Here is a 19,078-nt window from a genome sequence, read left to right as displayed (position 1 = left end):
CAGCCCCAGCTCTGGCTGGCTGTCCGGAGCCCTGGGGGTCCCCATGGCAGGGGAGCTTCGCCCTCTCCCCGCTCGGGACCACAGAGTCCTGCCACGTGTAAGGCTAGAGGATGATCAGAAGCCATGTGTGCCCGTGTTCTCCCTCCCTTCCCTCTCTCCTCTCTGCTCGGTGGAGCATCTGCCCCTGTGATTCAAAGTCAGACAGATCTCACCTGAGAGATAAGAGCCCTTCCTGATAAGGGGTCCCTTCGGGCCTCCATCCTCTCTGCATGTGGAAGCTGAGGGGGGCCGCCTGGGGGAGCAGGGAGTGTTGAAAGGAACAGGAAAGCTTAAGAACTTAAATAGTCCTTATTTTTGCAGATCAGGACACTAAAAGGTGATGGGGCCGAGGTCCCACGGTGATTTCTGGCGAAAATGGAGCTGGGACGCCGCTGTTCTGATTACGTATCAGTTGCTCCCTCTGTGCCTCTTCCAAAAGCCAGGCTCCCTTGGGCATATTTGGAAAGTCCTTTGGGAGCTGTGCACGCTTCAGCAGCTGCGTTCCTGGTTGACTTCCGGGTCTGCAAGCAGAGCGCCTCTGATCAGGTAAGGTGGGGAAAAACAGATGGAGGGAGACAGCAGAGCAGAGGGGTCTGGCTGTGGAAGGGGGAGGCCCTGGGGTCTGAGCAGGAAGAGAGGGAGGAAGAAGAGGCTCTAGGAAGCCTGGCCAGCAGGACCAGAGGCTCTGCCCTGGGAAGGCTCTGGACACCCTTCTGCACCCTGCCGTGTCTCCAGAGGGGCTACGCTGGGACTACGAGTCCTGACCCCAGCCTGCAGAGACCTGGAGAGAGAGTTGGGGTCGGGTCAGAGCTCCGCGGGGCTCCCTCTAAAGTGTCAAGCCTCTCACAAACCAGGGGAGCCAGTACCTGCTTCTCCCCAAACCAGCTCCCACCCCCTTCCCTGTCACCTCCTGGGTGGGTGATTTAGGAAACAAGAATCATTGAGGGGTGGGAGGAGGTTGGAAACCAAGTGAGAGCTCTCAAGGCTGATCAGTCTTCCTGCAGAGGTGGGGTGGGAGCGGGGGAACTGACCGGCGGTGAAGAGACATAGACTGGGGGAGGGGAGGATGCTCACATCCATACGGCCATCTGTGCCCTTTTGGCACCTTGTGCAACGGGGTAAAGGTCTAGGAGGGCCAATGCCTATGAATTTTAAAATCTACAGACAATTATGAGGATGCTAGGAAACAGACACATATGCAAACACAAACGACCCTTCTCAAACATTGCTATGATGTATTGATTCAGTTGACATAAAACATGCCCCACGGAAACATGTGTCAAATAATGTGCACATACATATCTGGGGAGGCAGGACTAGCTGCAAGGCCTTCCCCAGCTCTCTTCAAGAAAGCGGAGAGTCAGCAGCTGCTACACAACGTCCCCCACGGTGTGAGCGGCTCAGGGATGAGGATGGAGAGGTTGTAAGAAAGGGGGGCAAAGGGATGGAGCTACAGTTAGCCATTGGAATGAAAAGAGGGGATCAGGGGCTAAGGTCACGTAGCGGGGAAAAGTGCACGAGGCCCCTGCCCCAATTCAGACTTCCGGACCTGTGCAGGCCGAGGTGACCGTGTGTGCACGTGGAACCCCATGTGACTCATGTTTCTTCAGAATCACAGGATGTTTGAGTTGAAAAGGACCTTGGAGGGTTTTTAGCACAAACTACCATCCAGGCGGCCAGAAATCCAGCTCTAGAGCCCGGCTTACCTGGCTCCCGGGAATTTAGACACCCAAGCAGAACACCATCCTGGCTGAGCCCCTGGGCGGAGCTTGTGATGTGTGTGTGTGTGTGTTCACCCGCTGACCTATCATCTGCTACCGTGCAGGCTTTATGAGCTGGCACACAAGGTGGGTGGGTGGCACACAAGGGCTCGTGAACCCCGTGACTGGAACAAACTCCAGGCTGACTGAGAGGTGGCTTTAACCTCACTGCCCCGGCCTGGCTCCATCCTTGCAGCCTCTTGGCCTACCCAGCCAGTGGTGCACTTGACAACCCAGCTAAGGAGAGACCCCGCAAGAGGATGCAGGGAGCAGGGATGGGGTGACACAGTAAGCCAGACAGGGAAACAAACACAGGGGTGGAGGTCAAGAGAAAGAAACCCAGGGTTCCACAGAGAGACCACTCAGAGTCATGGCCACAGACACACACACACCCCATAGCATACACACACATGCACACACACCCCACACTCGCCATCACAGAGACCAAGGGAACAGATACAGTTGCAGAGAGACAGAAGCAGTGAGAGAGGAACATCAGAGGGAAGCACAGAAAGACATGGAACAAACCCAGAGGGACAAACCCAGGAAAAAATCATATGTAAACGCTTTTGGGCCCTAAATCAGTTGTTCTCAAGGGAGAGTACTTTGCTCCCTGGGGGACCTCAGGCAATGCCTAAAGCCACTTTTGATGGTCACGGCTGAGCGGAGGGGCAGGGGTGCTGGTGAGTGGCGGCTAAACATCCTCCAACGTGCAGGACCGCCCCACGCTACAGAATTACTTGTTCCAAAATATCAGTCTGGGGACTTCCCTGGTGGTCCAGTGGTTAAGACTCCTCGCTCCCAATGCAGGGGGCCCGGGTTCAATCCCTGGTCGGGGAACTAGATCCTGTGTGCCGCAACGAAGACCCCACGTGCCACAAGTAAGACCTGGCACAGCCAAATAAACAAGCGAACAAACAAATAGATATTAAAAACAAACAAGCTCTATCAGCTGTGCCCCGGTGGAGGAACCATGCCCCCAGGAGAGAACTCAGCATCCGGCAGCTCCGATGCTCCCAAGCGGGGCAGGGCTGCAGCCCTCCACACCTATTTTGAGTCTGTTTTCGATTTCCCATCTGCCCTGGTGACCCTGCAAAGGTAGCACCAGGTGGAGAGAGGTGAGAAAGGAAAGGAAAGTTGGCAGTGGCTGCCGGGTCCTCCTGGAGGTCCCCTCCCCGCCATGACGAATACCTCAGCACCTTATCCTGAATGGGGGTCTTTGCCTGGAGCCCAGCAGGACAGAGAAGGTGGGTGGGTCGGCAGGCAGACACACACTGGCTTAATGGGCACAAAGGTCCTGGGTTCAAGGTTTGGGTTCCAGCGTCTTCCCCCCACCCAGCCCGAACCCACTGACCCCCGGGTGGGTGGGGAAAGCAGCTAATCGAAGGCACTGTTTGCTCAGGGTCTGTGGCCTGGGCTTGGGCCCAACAGCAGGAACAGAAGTGCTGCTATCTCTTTAGATTTGAGGGTGGCCCTCCTCCCCCCGCCCACAGAGACACCCCACCCCTGCACCTAAGCTTCCCCTCCCCCCTCCACACAGTGCACGGGGTGCACACACAGGCACAGACCACACACACACGCGCGCACACTCCTTGCTGTACCCTCCAGCTCTCTGAATCAGAGACGGGTAGGAAAAAACAGGCTCTGAAGCCTGCGAGTGACCCACACATACCTGTCACTCTACAGGCCCAGGCCATCGGGTCCCTGGCTCACACGTGGGCTGGGCAGAAGCCAGGGCCTCCGTTCCTTTCCAGGGGGAAGAGGGATCTTAGGGCTCCCAGCTTGCTCTCATCAGAGTCCTGTGCTGTGGGACCAGGATGGGCTGTGCTTCCCGTCATCACTCTTCAGTGTGACTGTGCAGGTCCCTTCTTTCTGGAACGCTCTTTGCCAGTTGGGATGAGGGAATGTGGTAGGGCAGAAAGATGGGGGTTTGGGCGTCAGGGGAGTGGGCTGAATCTGGCCTTTGCTACAATTGGCTCTATGACCTTGGGTGATTTCCTTTACCACTACGAGCTTCAATTTTTTTCTTCCATTGGTAAAATGCTGATAATAATACCTGCCTCACAGGTTCAATGTGAGTTGACGTGGGAAGACTTAGTTAAGGGTCCGGCAGGAAGTACTGGGTGAATAAATGCTGTCTCCACTGGAGGTTGCCAGAGAAAACATTTGCAATATTTGGGGCATATTTATACTAAAAAGTTCTTTGTTGTTTATCTGAAATTCAAATTGAATTGAGTGTCCTGTATGGTACTTATATGTCGTGTTGGGGACGGTCTCTAGAATTCCGGAGTAGGGGTCCGCGAACTGTGTCCAGGAGGCCACATCCTGCCCACAGCGTCATTTTTTGCCCTAGTTGTGAGCTCAGAATGGATTTTACATCTTTTAAGGGCTATAAAAACAAACAAAGAGGAATGTGTGTCAGATTCTGTATGCCTGTATGCAGCCTGCAAGGCCTAGACTATTTACTCTCTGGCCCTTTACAGGACAAGTTGGTGAGGGGAGTCAGAGTTTTCAGTATTTACGTCCCTATTCTGGGCCAGGCGAGAGATTAAGCAAAGCTACGTCTCCAGGACGGGAGGCCCAAAAGACCCTGTGAGGAAGGTGTGTTCACTGGGGACCGCGGGCCCCTCAAACCCAGTGCCATGCCTGATTCCCCCCTGTCTTCCCTCACTGACTCGAGTCTCTCAGGCTAGACTGACCTGTCCAGGCCTATCTATAAAAGGTCACCGGGTGTCCCAAAGTCCAAGGAGACCTCTCCATTCTCTCAGAAGGCCTCCCCTCTCTGTACTGGCTGGGGGCAGGGGGAGTGACCCAGGTGGAGAGGGAGTTTACCCAGACCCCTCACAGCAGGCAGACCTGCTGGCCTGTCTCTTTAAATCTCAGGTAATTTGGGAGGAGTGAGGGAGTGTCTGCAGGGCTTCTGCTGCTCCCAGGAGAGCTCCTGCCAGAGGAGAAGCCCCAGTGGCGGGAGTCCCAGCTCGGCCAAGTGTAACAAACTCGGAGGCCTCTGTGTCCGGCTGGTTCACCTGGGAGGCCCTAGACGGGACCTCTAGGGGGGAAGGCGGGCCGGCCCTAGGGGCTGCTGATGTGGCCTCAGGGCTGAGTCCAGGCGGGGTCTGGCCTTGGCCCCAGGCCCCCCACGGAGCCGGCCCTACACTCCATGGGGTTGCCGCTGCCCAGGGAGAAGGGGCACATTCTCTGCCTGTGGAGAAAGTTCCGTAGGTGGTTCCAGAGACAGGAGTCATGGGCTCAGAGGCGAGACGAGCAGAACCTGCTGCAGCAGAAGAGGTGAGCCTCAAGGGGATCCTCCTACACCCCCAGGCTGGCCCCTCACCCCCCCACCCCCGTCCCTCTTCTCCCCTTTCCCCCGGCCCCAAGCCCTTTTGGGCACCTCTGTCTGGGCAGACTTCCTCCAGGCCTGACTCCTTGGGAGCATTTGGTCTCGGGTCTGTGGGGCCAGCTCCCCAGGACGCCAGGTGGAAGGGGAGGGGGCTGGCATGGGTGACACAGGTGTTTGCTATCTTTAAGATCCAATCAATTAGGGAAGCCTCTTGTGAGTACTTCCCGGAAGGCCAGGCACCTTGCTGGGCCCGGGAAGGATTATGGCATCATAGACCTGCAGCCTGGAGGTGCTTTATATCTCTACCCCCTGCCCCTAGAACAGTCTCTCGGACAGAAACACATAGCACGTATATGTACACATGTGGGAATGAATGAATGAACGAATGGAGCAGAGAGGGAACTGCAGGCACTGGTAACCACAAAAGAAGACAAAATTTGCTAATCATCATTCCTGTGCACTTATTGCATCAGCCGTTGACCCAGGCCCTTCTCTGGGTCAGACTCTTGGGGCAGGTAGAGGGGGGTTGGTATGGAGACAACAAAGCTGGAACCCAGCCCTGAAATTTATTACCCTCTGCTAAGGGAGAGAGGCATGGGTAATGGGCCCAAATTCCAGATGTGCTTGGAACTCACTGTCAAATGCAGGTTGAGGAATTTGAGAGGCTCTAGAGTTTGAGCCTGAAGCAAATCTCACTTGTTGCTTTCAGCCCCTGGAAACTGCCCTGAACTCATCTGATGCTCCCCCCGCCCTCCATGGCAGCTTAGAGTTGGGAACTGGAGAGGAAGGGCAGGGAGAAAGCTCGAGGCCATGCCAGTGTGTGGTTTCTTCTGCAGAGTCTCTGTGATCTCCCCACCCAGGGGCTGGCAGGCTAGAAGGAAGTCCTCCTCTTGGGACTTTCCTGGGCCCCTGAGAAGGCAGATATTATGTCTATTCAAAGGGGAAGGTCCAAAGTGTTTGTGTCTGAGAGTCTTTCTCCACCTCCGAGTGCAGGGGTCTGCCTGAGCCTGTCGGGGAGGCTGGCGGCTATCTGGAGGCCCTGCGGTTTCCTTTCTTTTGCTCAAGGATTCAGGGTTGGAGATGTGCTCCTTTTTTGAGTTTTGGCTTCCCAGCTCTCACACCAGCTGCCCACCTCTCTCCCCCCAGGCCTGGGAGAGTGGGGGCAGAGCACATGTTTGGCGGATGACGTCTTGAGGCAACAGGATGTATTGTTGTCAGAGATGGGGCCATCACTTGTTCCATTCATCCCTTTCCCACTCTCGGGACCTCGGGGCCTGGGGGAGCCCGGCGGGAGCCCAGAAAGGCCTGGGGGCTTGGAAGTGGTGGCAGAGGCTCCCTGTGTGCCTATGTGTGGCGAAGACCGAGTGAAAGACGCGGGCCGGAGCCCGCGGCTGCTTTCCTTGTCTTTTCTGCCCCTGTTCCTTAGGGACTTCTGGTGGGCTTTCCTCTGGCAGGCCTGGGCTAGGAAGGCCTGATGTCACCTGGGCTAGGAAGGCCTGATTCTCCCCGCTTCTTGATCTCCCCCGTCTTGATTCCACAGTTTTTTGACCCCCCTCTTCCCGGACACCAGGATCCTGGGATATTGATTCCCCTCTGGGTGGATACTCCCCAGAAGGACCTGAAAGTGCCGGGAAGGGGAGAGTCCAAGGCTGTGCCATCAACCAGCTTAAGGGAAGATTTGTGGGCAGCTAGACACACGTGAGCGGACCATGTGAGTGAGGACAGCATGGCCAGGTGAGAAGGGCCTGTTACCATCCCCCCACCCCCTGGGAATGAGGCAGACCCAGAGTGAGCAGAGGGGGCTCTGGGTGGGCTTGGGGGGTGGAGCATGGTCCAGCAAGAAGGGAGCCATCCAGGTCTCTCCAGAAATATGGGGGACCCAGCATCCCTCTTTCTCTGGTACACTCTTCTTGGGTCTTCGTCGCCGCTCCCTCTGCCTAAATGGATATTGTTGGGATCCAAGTTGAACCGTCACTTTCTCTCATTTCCTCTGCATCATCTCTCTCAGCTTTGCATCGTCTTATTTCCTGAGACGCAATGTACTAGACACCGAGCGTAAAACTCTCCGCTAGGTTTGCAGAAATGAACATGACACATTCTATGCTCTCAAGAAGCTCACGTTCTCGTGGGCAAAACACACCAGTAGGTATCGACTTGGGTTAAAAGTGAGCTTAGCGAGTGTTCTCAGAAGGCTGTGAACAAGCCTCATGGGCCCCTTGAGGAGGACAGTGCAGGCTCTGATTTTGGTTGGTGTTGGGTGTGCTGAGCAGCTGCCAGGGTCTGTCTGCCTAACCTGACCCTCCCCCGACCCCCTCGCTGGCATGGTCACCCTCCCACTAGTTGGCAAAAGGCAGGGAACACTGGGGGTTCTTTTCTGTTTAGATAGATCCCTGTATTAATATCTGTGAACTGGCGTGTCTGTCAAAAGTAAGTGCTGGGACCCTGCAGCACATTAGGACTCGACCTCAGGAACGCTCCCTGAAGGAGCGTGCATCTACCACATGCAGGATGCGGTTCTGGCAACTAGAAAGGCGGCCAAATCTGGAATTAGCCACTTTTCCGAGCTTTGGCTTCTTCATCCCATCGCCCAGAACCTGAGCTGGAGGGAGGTCGCCCCAAGGGGCCAGGGCACGGCTCCTCCCCACTCAGGGCTGCTCTTTGCTTCACCTGTGGTCACTGCACCGGCTGCTCCCCCAACCTCACCCCCACCGCCAGAAAAATTGGGAAGAGCCATAAAACTAGAAGAACCGCATAATTGAGTGGTGAGAGCCTGAGGCTAGGTTCTCGGCCAAGCATTCTGCCTTAAACTCTGTCTGATCTTCTGGCAAGGATTTGGCTTGGCTGCCTCGGTTTCCTTTGCGGAAAAATGAGAGAATGATTCAGCCTGTGTCACGGGGCTGTAAAGAGCAAACGTGATAGTAAGTGAGATGCTGCTTTGGAAGCTAAAAAGCACATTTAACCCATGGGACTGTTGTGATTAAAAAGGACATAAGGGGGCTTCCCTGGTGGCGCAGTGGTTGAGAGTCCTGCCGATGCAGGGGACATGGGTTCGTGCCCCAGTCCGGGAAGATCCCACATGCCGCGGAGTGGCCGGGCCCGTGAGCCATGGCCGCTGAGCCTGTGCGGCCGGAGCCTGTGCTCCGCAGCGGGAGAGGCCCGCATACCGCCAAAAAAAAAAAAAAAAAACACACACACATAAAGAAAGGCAAGTCCCAGTGATGGCAGGACTTAGAGGGGTTGTGAGCTTCCTCCTATCAGAGCCGGATCTACCCAGGGAACCAGACTCAGGGCTTCTAGATGGTGTGGCCCTCCCCTGCCCAGCTGGCACGCTCCTCCGGGAGGGGCTGGTGGAGAAACCAGTGGGACCCACACGTGTGGCTCCCGTGCCCCCCATACCTGCTCTGACCCGTCTTTGGATCCTGATTAACACAGAGAATAGGGACAGAGAAATGGCCGTTGGGAGTCCCAGCGCTGCCTCTGACTTGTTTGGACAGATCACCTCTGGACTTCAGGCTTCTTTCTCCATCGATTACATGAACAGATTAGACTAGGTTTCTAGGGACTTTCTAGCTCTAAAATTCAGATAATTCTTCTCTAGACACTCTTTGATCCTGCCTTGTTTCCCAGCAACCAAATATAAAACTTCATTCGTGCCTACGGCACCCACGTGTGCAGGTCCACATGTGAGTGCACACACAGACGTGTACGTATCCACAAGAATGGAGGCAGAGGGGACGGGCTGAGGGGACAGGGAGAGAAGGTGAGTGACAGATCCTTGGGGCCCAGAGGGAGCCCTGAGGGAAGATCAATGACGTATTTACTCTAGAGAAAGTGTGCTAGGTTTTATGCCAGAAATCCTGTAGTGGCATTTCTACCAGTCCATTATTGAACCATACCGTTCAATTTTATAATTGTCAAGCAAACTAAGACATTCTAAATTCCAGAAACACCTTTCATATCGTTATAATTTCAGATCTGCTCTCTAATTTCTTTTATTAAGTCTTTTATTAAATACTTAATCCGTGGGTGCTTGAAAGGCTTCACCTTTTTTTTCTTAGTTGAGTATTTAAGGATTTGTAAGAAAACACAGAGGGAATTCCTTACTCTATTTAATGTGAAAAATACTTTCCTAAGAAGATTATGAATAATTATACCTCAAGGTCAGGGTTTCTCTACCTTGGCACTTTTGACATGTTGGGCAGATAATTCTCTGTTACAGGAGGCTGCCTTGTGTAAGAATCTTAGCAGCACCCCTGCCCTCTGCCCGCTAGATGCCAGTAGCACCCCTTCCTGCAGTCATGACAACCAAAAATGTCTCCAGACATTGCCCAGTTCCTTGGGAGGCGGGAGGGGATCACCGCTGGTTAAGGACCACTGCTCTAAATCAACTGTAAGTAAGAGATGCTGGCAGTAATGTTAAGCATTCTTGATTCTACTAAATAAAGTGAACTTTCCCCTGGGAGGGAGGGAGTATAATTTAACCATAAAAATCAGAAGACATTTTGGCAATATCGTCTCTTTTTCCTGCCATAGGGAGGTGTCTGGTGAAGATGTGTAGATTTTGCTCCAGATCTAAACGTCTGTGCTGGGTTGCTTTGGAAGAAGCTAATTTCCCAGGCACAAGAATCTTTGGATGTGTCTGCCCTTGTGCCTTTTTTATGGGGCACAAGGGTAGGCAGGTGGTTGGAGGGGGGCGGGATCTGCCTTATTGCCAAGAATGCGAGCAAGGGCTTTCTCGGCTGCCCCCTTGTGGCCCTGTGATGCTATTGGAAGTCATGCCTCTGCCTGCTTCCCTGGGAACCATTCAGACACTGCCCTCCGTTTTTGCTGGATTCTGGAGTTTGCCACCCAAAGGAGGCTAGGTCTCCATAAACCTGATTGGGGTTTCCAGATAAAATACAAGACAGAGTTGAATTTGAATTTCAGATAAACAACAAATAAGTTGTTAGTATACGTGTGTCCCACATATTGCATGAGACACACTTATATTAAAAACTTATTTTCTGTGTATCTAAAATTCAACTCTAACCGAGCATCCTCGTGTTTTCACTTGGTAAATCTGGCAAGCCCCATTCGAACAATACCTCCCTGCTCTTCCCAGGCCAGTAGGGCAGTCAGCAGAGGCCAGAAACAGAACATGTATGGACTGGAGGTTTGCGAGAGACATTTATGGGCATCAGAGATGTGTCAGGACCAAGAGGGACATCTTTGGGGCTTCCACTGCCTAGCCTCCCCCCTCATGTCTTAGGAAGCAGGGAGGAGACTCTGCACTTGGGTCCGAAGCCCCCTTGGACTTATTTCTAGCTTTGCCATTAACCTTCAGTCAAAATGGGCCACAAAACTAGAAGCTAATTGGAGGGGGGCAGAGAAAGTTTACAAAGATGAGAAAGTGGCTGCTCTCTGACCTCAAGGGCCCCTAGTGTAGAGGAAGAGACAGATGCTTATCACAGAACACAGTGAAAATGCTAAAAAGGAAAGTAAGGCCAGAGGAGAGGGTGGAAAACGTCCTGTGTGTGTGTGTGTGTGTGTGTGTGTGTGTGTGTGTTGGGGAATACTGCTTGCTTTACAACATCTATAAAGGGGGGCTTTGGGCAAATTGTTGGGAAAGGTAGTGGTGATAGTAGGGATGATGGGGGTGGGGGTGGTGGAAGGCGTAACAAACTTGTTTTGCAGCTGTGTGCGCATACCAAGCATACTATTTTTTACTTAGATTATACGTTTGCCTAAGGTTGGCTTAGGGGGTGGCCTGATGGAGATACTAAGGAAGGGCAGTAAAGCCAAACCACCTTCTGGCATTGCTACAATTCACTCCTTCTACTACTGGCAATGAGTGTCTGCCATACGCTGGGCATATTCCCAGGCATCGCGAGCACAGAATAGAGAGTGATTACGGCAGTGTGTGTGTGGGGGGGGGGCGCGGATTAGAGTCCTGGTGGAAGGAGAGTTGAGTTACAGCACAGGAGTGGGGAGGATGGTGTGCCCTGGGGTGGTGAGGCTGAAATGCTGGGTGGAGGGCCAAAGAGAGGAAGAGAGCATGGAAAAGGAGTTGCACAAAGGCTATAGAGGATTTCTGAGTTTCTTCTCCTGGGTGTTTAAGGACCCATCAGACTTTTGTGAACCGTGGTTGCATTTGCCCTTTAGAGAGAGTATCTTGGCAGCATCCAGAAGAATGGATTGGGGTAAATAGGGGTGTAGGGAAAGAGAATATTTTGCTAATCCTGGCCTAGAGAATGAGGACGTGGATGAATGAGCATCACAGGAATGAGAAGGCAGGGACTGAACGGAGAGAGATGTTGAACTGACAGGTGGCTGCCTCCGTGCCTGATGCGGGGAGCTGGGGCCACAGCATTCAGGGGGACGGACGTGTCGTGCTCTCTCCTCTCCTGAGCACCCACTCACCCCCCAGCTCGTGGAGTCGATTTCCTGCTACTATGGGTTCTTTGGTGTATGAGCTCCTGTTCACATAACTGGCCATCTATGGATAAATGGTGTTATTTCATTCACTCCCGTATAAAGACCAAGTGGTTCTGGGCCAGGAGAGAAAATTAAATAAAAGGGACCCCATGTGTCTTAGTTGGGCTAAGTTTTGATACTACAAAAGGTTTTTTGGTTCGTTGTAGATGTAAGACTGGAAAGTCAAAGGAGATGATTCTTTGCCTAAAACAAGTGAGAAGCAGATAGGAAGCAGGGAGAGACTGTAATCGGATGTAGGGGCCAGAAGGAAAAAAAGGACCCACGGTTGCTTTTCGATTGACCCCCAGCTATGCTGTTGTAGGAAGGAAAGTGCCGGAGTCAAAGGGCTTTACCGAGGTCTAAAGAGGCGAGCATGACACAACAGGAGGAAAATCTGCCAGCGTCTACATGTCAGCCTCCTCCGCAAATATGAGGAAGGAATTCCTTGTACCCTTAGTCCATGAAAGCAAAGCTTATCTTGGAGAGTAATCTCAAGACTTTGAGTGAAGCTGAAACAGGGTTCCTCCAGAGGTCAATAGGTCAGGAGGTGAATGAGTATTTTAACTGGAACTCCTCCCTCTATACCCCAGGTGCACAGATCACACACACACACCCTGGTCATGGCACCCAGGGGCAAGGAAAGCAGTTCCTGACCTTCTCCCACGCAAGCTAAAAGGGGGAAAAGTTGCTTTGGGTTAACTAACGGGTCAGAGAAAGAGAGACCAGGCAGCGCTTTCCCCCCACAACGGCCCCACCTCTCTGGATGAGGACCCGTGGAATTCGTTGCCACTGGGGGGTATGACGGACCTTGCTCCCCAAGCGGACACGCTCCCCTCCCTTGTAGGATCTGGGAGTCTCCTCTCCTCACGGCTGCCAAAGAGAACGATGTCCAGGCTCTCGGCAAGCTGCTCAAATATGAAGCCTGCGACGTCCACCAGAAAGGTAAGCCCTGCGCACGCAGCTCGCCCTCCACCAGCCTCCTGCCAGTACAGCCCCAGGACCTTCCGCTGTGGGCCCCCAAATCTCTCCAGTCCCCATTCCCCTGCTCCAGCAAAGCCATGTGACTCTCTCTGTCAACGTCAGGAGCCCTGGGGGAGACGGCGCTGCACGTGGCGGCCCTCTATGACCACCTGGAGGCCGCCATCGCGCTGATGGAGGCCGCCCCGGAGCTGGTCGACGAGCCCATTACCTCTGAGCTGTATGAGGGTGAGAGGCCAAGGGGCTCAGGATGGAGGGAGGAGCGACCAGCTCAGTGTTTCAGGGCAGTCCTGGCGGTGGATCATTTGGGGAAACCAAGAGGGAACGTGAGCACCCCTCCTCTTTATCCCCCTCTCCATGTCCCTTCTACCTGAGCGTCCTCACTGCAGCTCATTCGAGCACCAACCCCTGAAATGGAAAGGCCTAGAGTGGGAAGAGGCAGGCAGCAGCTGGATCCCCTGGGAACCCCGCCAGGCTCAGCAAACCCCCACCCCATCCTCCCCGCGAAAGGCTGCCCTGGTCTTCAGAGGACCCTGTGGAGATATGGGAGGGACCCCCTGCAGGATCCTGGTGACCGACCCCATGACGAGAGCTCTCTTGTCCAGGTCAGACGGCACTGCACGTGGCCGTCATGAACCAGAACGTGAACTTGGTGAAAGCCCTGCTTGCCCACGAGGCCAACGTGTCTGCAAGAGTTACAGGCTCCAATTTCCGCCCCGGTCCCCACAACCTCCTCTACTTTGGTGAGAGCCAGGGCCAGGGCTGGGAGGGTGGGGAGGGGGCCAAGAGCAAAGGGAGGGCAGGCTGAGGGGGCTCCATGCCGGGGGAAGCTGGGAGGGCCCCGCCCCCCTAAGGCTGAAGGCCAGAGCCCACCCCCGGCGCAGGGCGCTCTGCACCGTCCCAGCCTCTGGTTCTGCTGACAAGTGTCCCCAGGCCCAGAGCTGAGATGTGGGGAGGGAGAGGCAGTCCCCTGGAGAGACTGCCCATGCCAGCCTGCACCCTCAAGCCACGGGTCCCTCTGCATCCCCAGGGGAGCACCCTCTGTCCTTTGCGGCCTGCATGGGCAGCGAGGAGATCGTGAGGCTGCTCATCGAGCACGGCGCTGACATCCGGGCCCAGGACTCCCTGGGTGAGAGCCGGGCTGGAGGGGGAGCTGGGTTGCAGAGGAGGGGCCGGGACAGCCCTCAGGTCCACCCGGGGGTGGCGGGGGGAGGTCATGGGGAGCATCAGGGACTCTAGTCCCAGTGGCCACGTGACAGCCCGTGTCCTCCGCCAGGAAACACAGTGTTGCACATCCTCGTCCTCCAGCCCAACAAAACCTTTGCCTGCCAGATGTACAACCTGCTGCTGTCCTACGATGGGCGCGGGGACCACCTGCAGTCCCTGGACCTCGTGCCCAATCACCAGGGCCTCACCCCCTTCAAGCTGGCTGGAGTGGAGGGTAACACCACGGTGAGGGACCCTCCCCCAATCCCACCGTGTCCTTCTCCTGACCTTCATCTCACGTTTCTGGCCCTTTGAGGAAACAGATGTCACCAGTTATCCCCGATGCTGAGGTCCCGTTTTCAGCTTCAATTGGAATTTCTTTCACAGCCCGTCTCTCTTTCTTGCCCACTTTCTCGCCCCTGAATTGTTGGGGACTTACAGGGTCTAGATCCCACCCTGGAGTGGTGTGAAATGCCCACGTCCTCTTGTCCTTTCAGCCCACAAGCAGCAGCCCTGCATCCTCTCACCTCGTTTCCAAGCTCTAGAGGGAGTTACGGGGGAAGAGGGTGAACTTGGAGGCTGGCGTGAAGATGGGTTCTTTTGCCCGCAAGGCTGTGGTCTTTGAGTGAACAGCGAGCACCCTTTCAGGGGTGCTGTGATCTGGGCAGGCTTCCCAGCCGCACCCTGTGACAGTCCCCTTTGCTTGCTTCTCTGCACGCACCTGCCCTCCACCCCCAACCTCAGATGTTCCAAAACCTGATGCAAAAACGGAAGCACATCCAGTGGACGTACGGGCCACTGACCTCCACTCTCTACGACCTAACGGACATCGACTCCTCGGGGGAGGAGCAATCCCTGCTGGAGCTTATCGTCACCTCCAAGAAGCGGGAGGTACGGGGTATGGGGGCGGTGTGTGGTCTTCAGGGTAGGGAGCAGCGGGGGAGGGGAGTCAGGGTCTCCGAGCTGCTTGCTCTCCTCTTGTCCTGCTGCAGGCTCGCCAGATCCTGGACCAGACGCCAGTGAAGGAGCTGGTGAACCTCAAGTGGAAGAGATATGGGCGGCCATACTTCTGTATGCTGGCCGCCATCTACCTGCTGTACATGGTCTGCTTTACCACGTGCTGTGTCTACCGCCCCCTCGATCCCAGGACCAACAACCAAACTAGCCCCCGGGACAGCACCCTCCTACAGCAGAAGCTACTTCAGGTGACACCCTAGGAGCAGCAGAACTTCGGGCAGGATCCAGCTCTCTGCCCTTTCTTAGACGTGAATCACGTTCCCGTCTTACCACCCACGTTTCTCCCTCGCTCAAGCCTCAAACACACAGGCACAAATTCAAAATACATGCACACAGAAACATACCGATGCTCTAAGAGCAGAGTTTGAGGGCGCCAAACTTAACAGGTTAAAAAGAACCTGACTGGTTTGTGACCCTAGACAAGGGACGCTGACTTGTACCCAGGGGCAGGCAGGGAAGCCCCGAGTCCTCTGACCATGTCTCTCCCCTCAGGAGGCCTATGTGACCCCCGAGGATCACCTCCGACTGGTGGGGGAGCTGGTGTCCGTCTTTGGAGCTGTGATCATTCTGCTCATAGAGGTGTGGTGTGGTCGGGATCTGGGGGTGAGGCTGTCTGCCGCGGGGATCCAGCCCGAGCCTCAGTCTACAAGGGCCTTTGTGTCTTCCTGGCCTCTCTCCAGATTCCAGACATCTTCCGCGTGGGGGTCACTCGCTTCTTTGGACAGACCATCCTTGGAGGACCCTTCCACGTCCTCTTGTGAGCCTCCTTCCTCTCACCCCCATCCCTTTCCTCACCAAGGTTCTAGTTTTACTCCCCGGATCCCTGACCTCTGGAGAACGCCAGTTCCAGAGGCCCCTCTCTGATGTGTGTGTGACCCTGTGTATCGAGCTTACAGAGGTTGAACCTGAGTGTGTGGGCACCATTTCCATCACCCCCTTGCTCTTGGACCCCCAGGATCATCCCAGTCTCCCTCTCATCACCCCCTCCCTGCTCTCCCCCCAGCATCACCTATGCCTGCACAGTGCTGGTGACCATGGCGATGAGGCTCACCAACACCAACGGGGAGGTGGTGCCTATGTCCTTCGCCCTGGTGCTGGGCTGGTGCAACGTCATGTACTTCGCCCGAGGATTCCAGATGCTGGGCCCCTTCACCGTCATGATCCAGAAGGTCCGTGCCGCCTCCCAAGCTTTCTAGAGAAAGGTCCTAGAGTAGGGGCTGCAAACATTTCTGTAAAGGGTCAGATAACAGAGGTCTCAGGCTTGGAGAGCCACATATAGTCTGTTTGATTTTCTTCTCCATTTTTCTCTTCCTTTTAGATTTTTTTCAGTCCTTTAAACATGTAAAATTCTTGTTCAAGGGCCAACCGAAACTGACCAAGTAGATTTGGCCAGCAGGCCAGTTTGCCAACCCTATGCGAGAGGGGTGGAGCTGTTAGACTTCTCAGGGTTAGACCTCTTAGAGGCTGGAAGGGGCATTTGCTCCAGGGATTGATGTGGCGCTGTCCTCTTCCCTCCCCTCCGTCTAGATGATTTTTGGCGATCTGATGCGATTCTGCTGGCTGATGGCCGTGGTCATCCTGGGCTTTGCCTCAGGTACATCGTCTGAGATGGGGGCCCTGGGCTGGAGGAAACTAGATAGCACAGGATACCTCTGGATAAACTTGGCGCGGGGGAAGGTGGGAAGGCAGGCAGAGGTTAAGAGGCCGCCGTAGGATCTAAGGATGGGCTGTCCCTCGGGAGCGTTAGGGGGCGGTGGCTCTTGGGGTCAGGAGGGTGAGCCCCTGATGGGACTGAAAGAACCCAAAGCGCGGAGTGAGGCAAGGCTGGGATGGTGGTGTTGGGAGAGGAAGGAAAACAGCACTGAAGTGGGCAGCAAAGAGCTGGCTGCGGTTTATTCACATATAACTCTCACCCCCTGGGGCGGAGCAGCCTTCTTTATCATCTTCCAGACAGAGGACCCTAACGAGCTGGGCCATTTCAACAATTACCCCATGGCGCTGTTCAGCACCTTCGAGCTGTTCCTCACCATCATCGACGGCCCTGCCAACTACGACGTGGACCTGCCCTTCATGTACAGCATCGCCTACGCTGCCTTCGCCATCATCGCCGCTCTGCTCATGCTCAACCTCCTCATCGCTATGATGGGGGACACTCACTGGCGCGTGGCCCACGAGCGGGACGAGCTCTGGAGGGCCCAGGTGAGCGCCCCCTGGTGGCTGGGAGGGTTAGTGCAAGTCATTCCCTTCCTGCCAAGGACGGGGCCAAACTCAGAGGCCGGATATTCTGACCCCAACATAGGTTTGGACGGTTAGCGCACAGTACAAAAGATTATGCAAAGTGTACAGAACTGGATTAGCAATACGACTGAGCAATACTGGAATAGCTGAAAAGAATTCCTCACGGTTTTCTCAAAAAGCCAAATCTGTCTTTTCTAGAATCAACAAGAAATGACGCTTAGTAGTGGCTACAACAGCATTCAGTAAATTTTGTTACTGAATAAAAAAGCTGGAGTATCACATCTTTCTGGCAATATTTAAGTCTTCCAAATGTGACCCAGAAAAATTGGACCTGTTAAAAGTAATGCCACACCAACTCCCTATATAGCAGAAACTATCTTCCGTCAGATAATTGTGATGGGGAGAAAAGAACGAATTGGATCAAATCATTTCAAAATACAAAATAATTTATCAACAAAAATAATTCCAGCAAAATAAATGGAAATCCCTCAAATTGGATGGCATCTAACTGTGTTGTGTAGAAAATGGAGTTAAAAAAAACCCTTAGCTGGCTAAACAGGGTTTGCTGATGAAAATATTTTTTTCCATGCGAATGTATTGATATGAGATTTCTCTGCAGGATGTCTGTGTTTCTAAGTGGCCTTTACATCTGGAGGGTCAAAATATTCTGTAGCCCTGCGGACCCTTTCTCTTTGCTCTCCCCTCCTTCCTGTTCTCCTTGGAGCAAGGTCTCCCCACCTGCTACAGGACCAGCCTGGCCTGGATGGCAGGTCACGGGTGAAGTGCTGTAGGGCTCAAGGCCCATCCACTCTCTCCCGCAGAAGAGGGCTGACAAAGCTGACGCTGCCATCCCCACCTCAGGGGTGTGGTCACCTCTGGGAAACCATGAGTTTCCCAGATGTTGCTCAGCTGTCGTCCCTCTGCCTGGCGTCCTCTCCTCTCCTGGTCCGCACCCAGCCTCTGATTTCATCTTCTTCTGGCCCCACACTCAGGTCGTGGCTACCACAGTGATGCTGGAAAAGAAGCTGCCTCGCTGCCTGTGGCCTCGCTCCGGGATCTGCGGGCGCAAGTTCGGGCTGGGGGACCGTTGGTTCCTGCGGTGAGTGACAGCGGGGGCTGGCGTCCCTCCGCTCAACCTCCTGCCCCCAGGGGCCCCGTGCAGGCCTGTGTGCTCCCTAGGCTTCAGGCCTCGCTGGGAGAAGGGGGTCTGCTAGGTTCCTGGGCCCTGAAAGCATCCCCAGAGCTGCTGGACTCGGCTCTGTGCTGCTTCCCGAGGCCTGGCAACCCCTGTGCCCACTTGGGCTGCAGATGAGGGAAAAGGGCACCAGCAGTAGGGTTGGGCGGGGCCAGGAGACAAGGTCAGCCTCTCCATCAACTCTTCCTTCCCCCCAGGGTGGAAGACAGACAGAATCTCAACCGGCAGCGCGTCCGGGGCTACGCGCAAGCCTTCTGCAACCCAGGCTCCGAAGATGACACGGAAGGACGGTGGCTGGGCGGCCCCTTCGCCACCCACCTGTCCCTTCCTGTCCCCTCGGTGTCTCGAAGTACTTCCCGCGGCAGCGTGAACTGGGAGAGGCTGCGGGAAGCGACCCGGAGGAGAGAGCGGAGGAGGATGGTGGACAGGGCTCTGGAGGATGGGGAGGGTTGGGAGTACCAGATCTGAGTGCCTCCGCCCACACTGGTGCCCAGCAGCATCAAGAAACAAAGCCTAGGGCTTCCCTGGTGGCGCAGTGGTTGAGAGTCCGCCTGCTGATGCAGGGGACACGGGTTCATGCCCCGGTCCGGGAAGATCCCACATGCCGCGGAGCGGCTGGGCCCGTGAGCCATGGCCGCTGAGCCTGCGCGTCCGGAGCCTGTGCTCCGCAACGGGAGAGGCCAGAGCAGTGAGAGGCCCGCGTACCGCAAAAAAAAAAAAAAAAAAAAAAAAAAAACCAAAGCCTAGACCTCTCATCTGCCAGGTCCAGAGGGTAGAACACAATAAAGGGAAACCAAGAAGCAGGCCCACGCCTCACGGTAAACACAGGGCCCAGCGCAAATAAGGACCCAG

At 54.9% G+C, this 19,078-nt stretch overlaps 2 protein-coding genes across 2 annotated transcripts in view; one reads left to right on the top strand and one right to left on the bottom strand.

Annotated features, from left to right (window-relative positions):
* The first annotated feature begins 4,944 nt into the window (after nucleotides 1–4,944).
* Nucleotides 4,945–18,707, top strand: TRPV6 (transient receptor potential cation channel subfamily V member 6). Its single transcript, XM_081244872.1, has 15 exons — nucleotides 4,945–5,087; nucleotides 12,437–12,534; nucleotides 12,676–12,798; nucleotides 13,176–13,313; nucleotides 13,601–13,699; nucleotides 13,847–14,022; nucleotides 14,521–14,667; nucleotides 14,769–14,981; nucleotides 15,286–15,372; nucleotides 15,474–15,550; nucleotides 15,797–15,962; nucleotides 16,321–16,387; nucleotides 16,724–16,992; nucleotides 18,024–18,130; nucleotides 18,424–18,707. The coding sequence occupies exons 1-15, from the start codon at nucleotides 4,960–4,962 to the stop codon at nucleotides 18,692–18,694; spliced, it is 2,166 nt and encodes a 721-aa protein (XP_081100998.1). The 5' UTR covers nucleotides 4,945–4,959; the 3' UTR covers nucleotides 18,695–18,707.
* EPHB6 (EPH receptor B6) overlaps nucleotides 17,457–19,078 on the bottom strand; it is a 32,581-nt gene continuing 30,959 nt past the window's right edge. The window contains exon 19 of the mRNA XM_081244871.1: nucleotides 17,457–18,125. The gene's annotated coding sequence lies outside the window, so the exon portion shown is untranslated. The remainder of the gene's footprint in view (nucleotides 18,126–19,078) is intronic.

Source organism: Mesoplodon bidens, assembly GCF_964165515.1.
Source record: "Mesoplodon bidens genome assembly, chromosome: 9".
Classification (NCBI taxonomy): domain Eukaryota; kingdom Metazoa; phylum Chordata; class Mammalia; order Artiodactyla; family Ziphiidae; genus Mesoplodon; species Mesoplodon bidens.
This window is presented reverse-complemented; position numbering and strand designations above follow the sequence as displayed.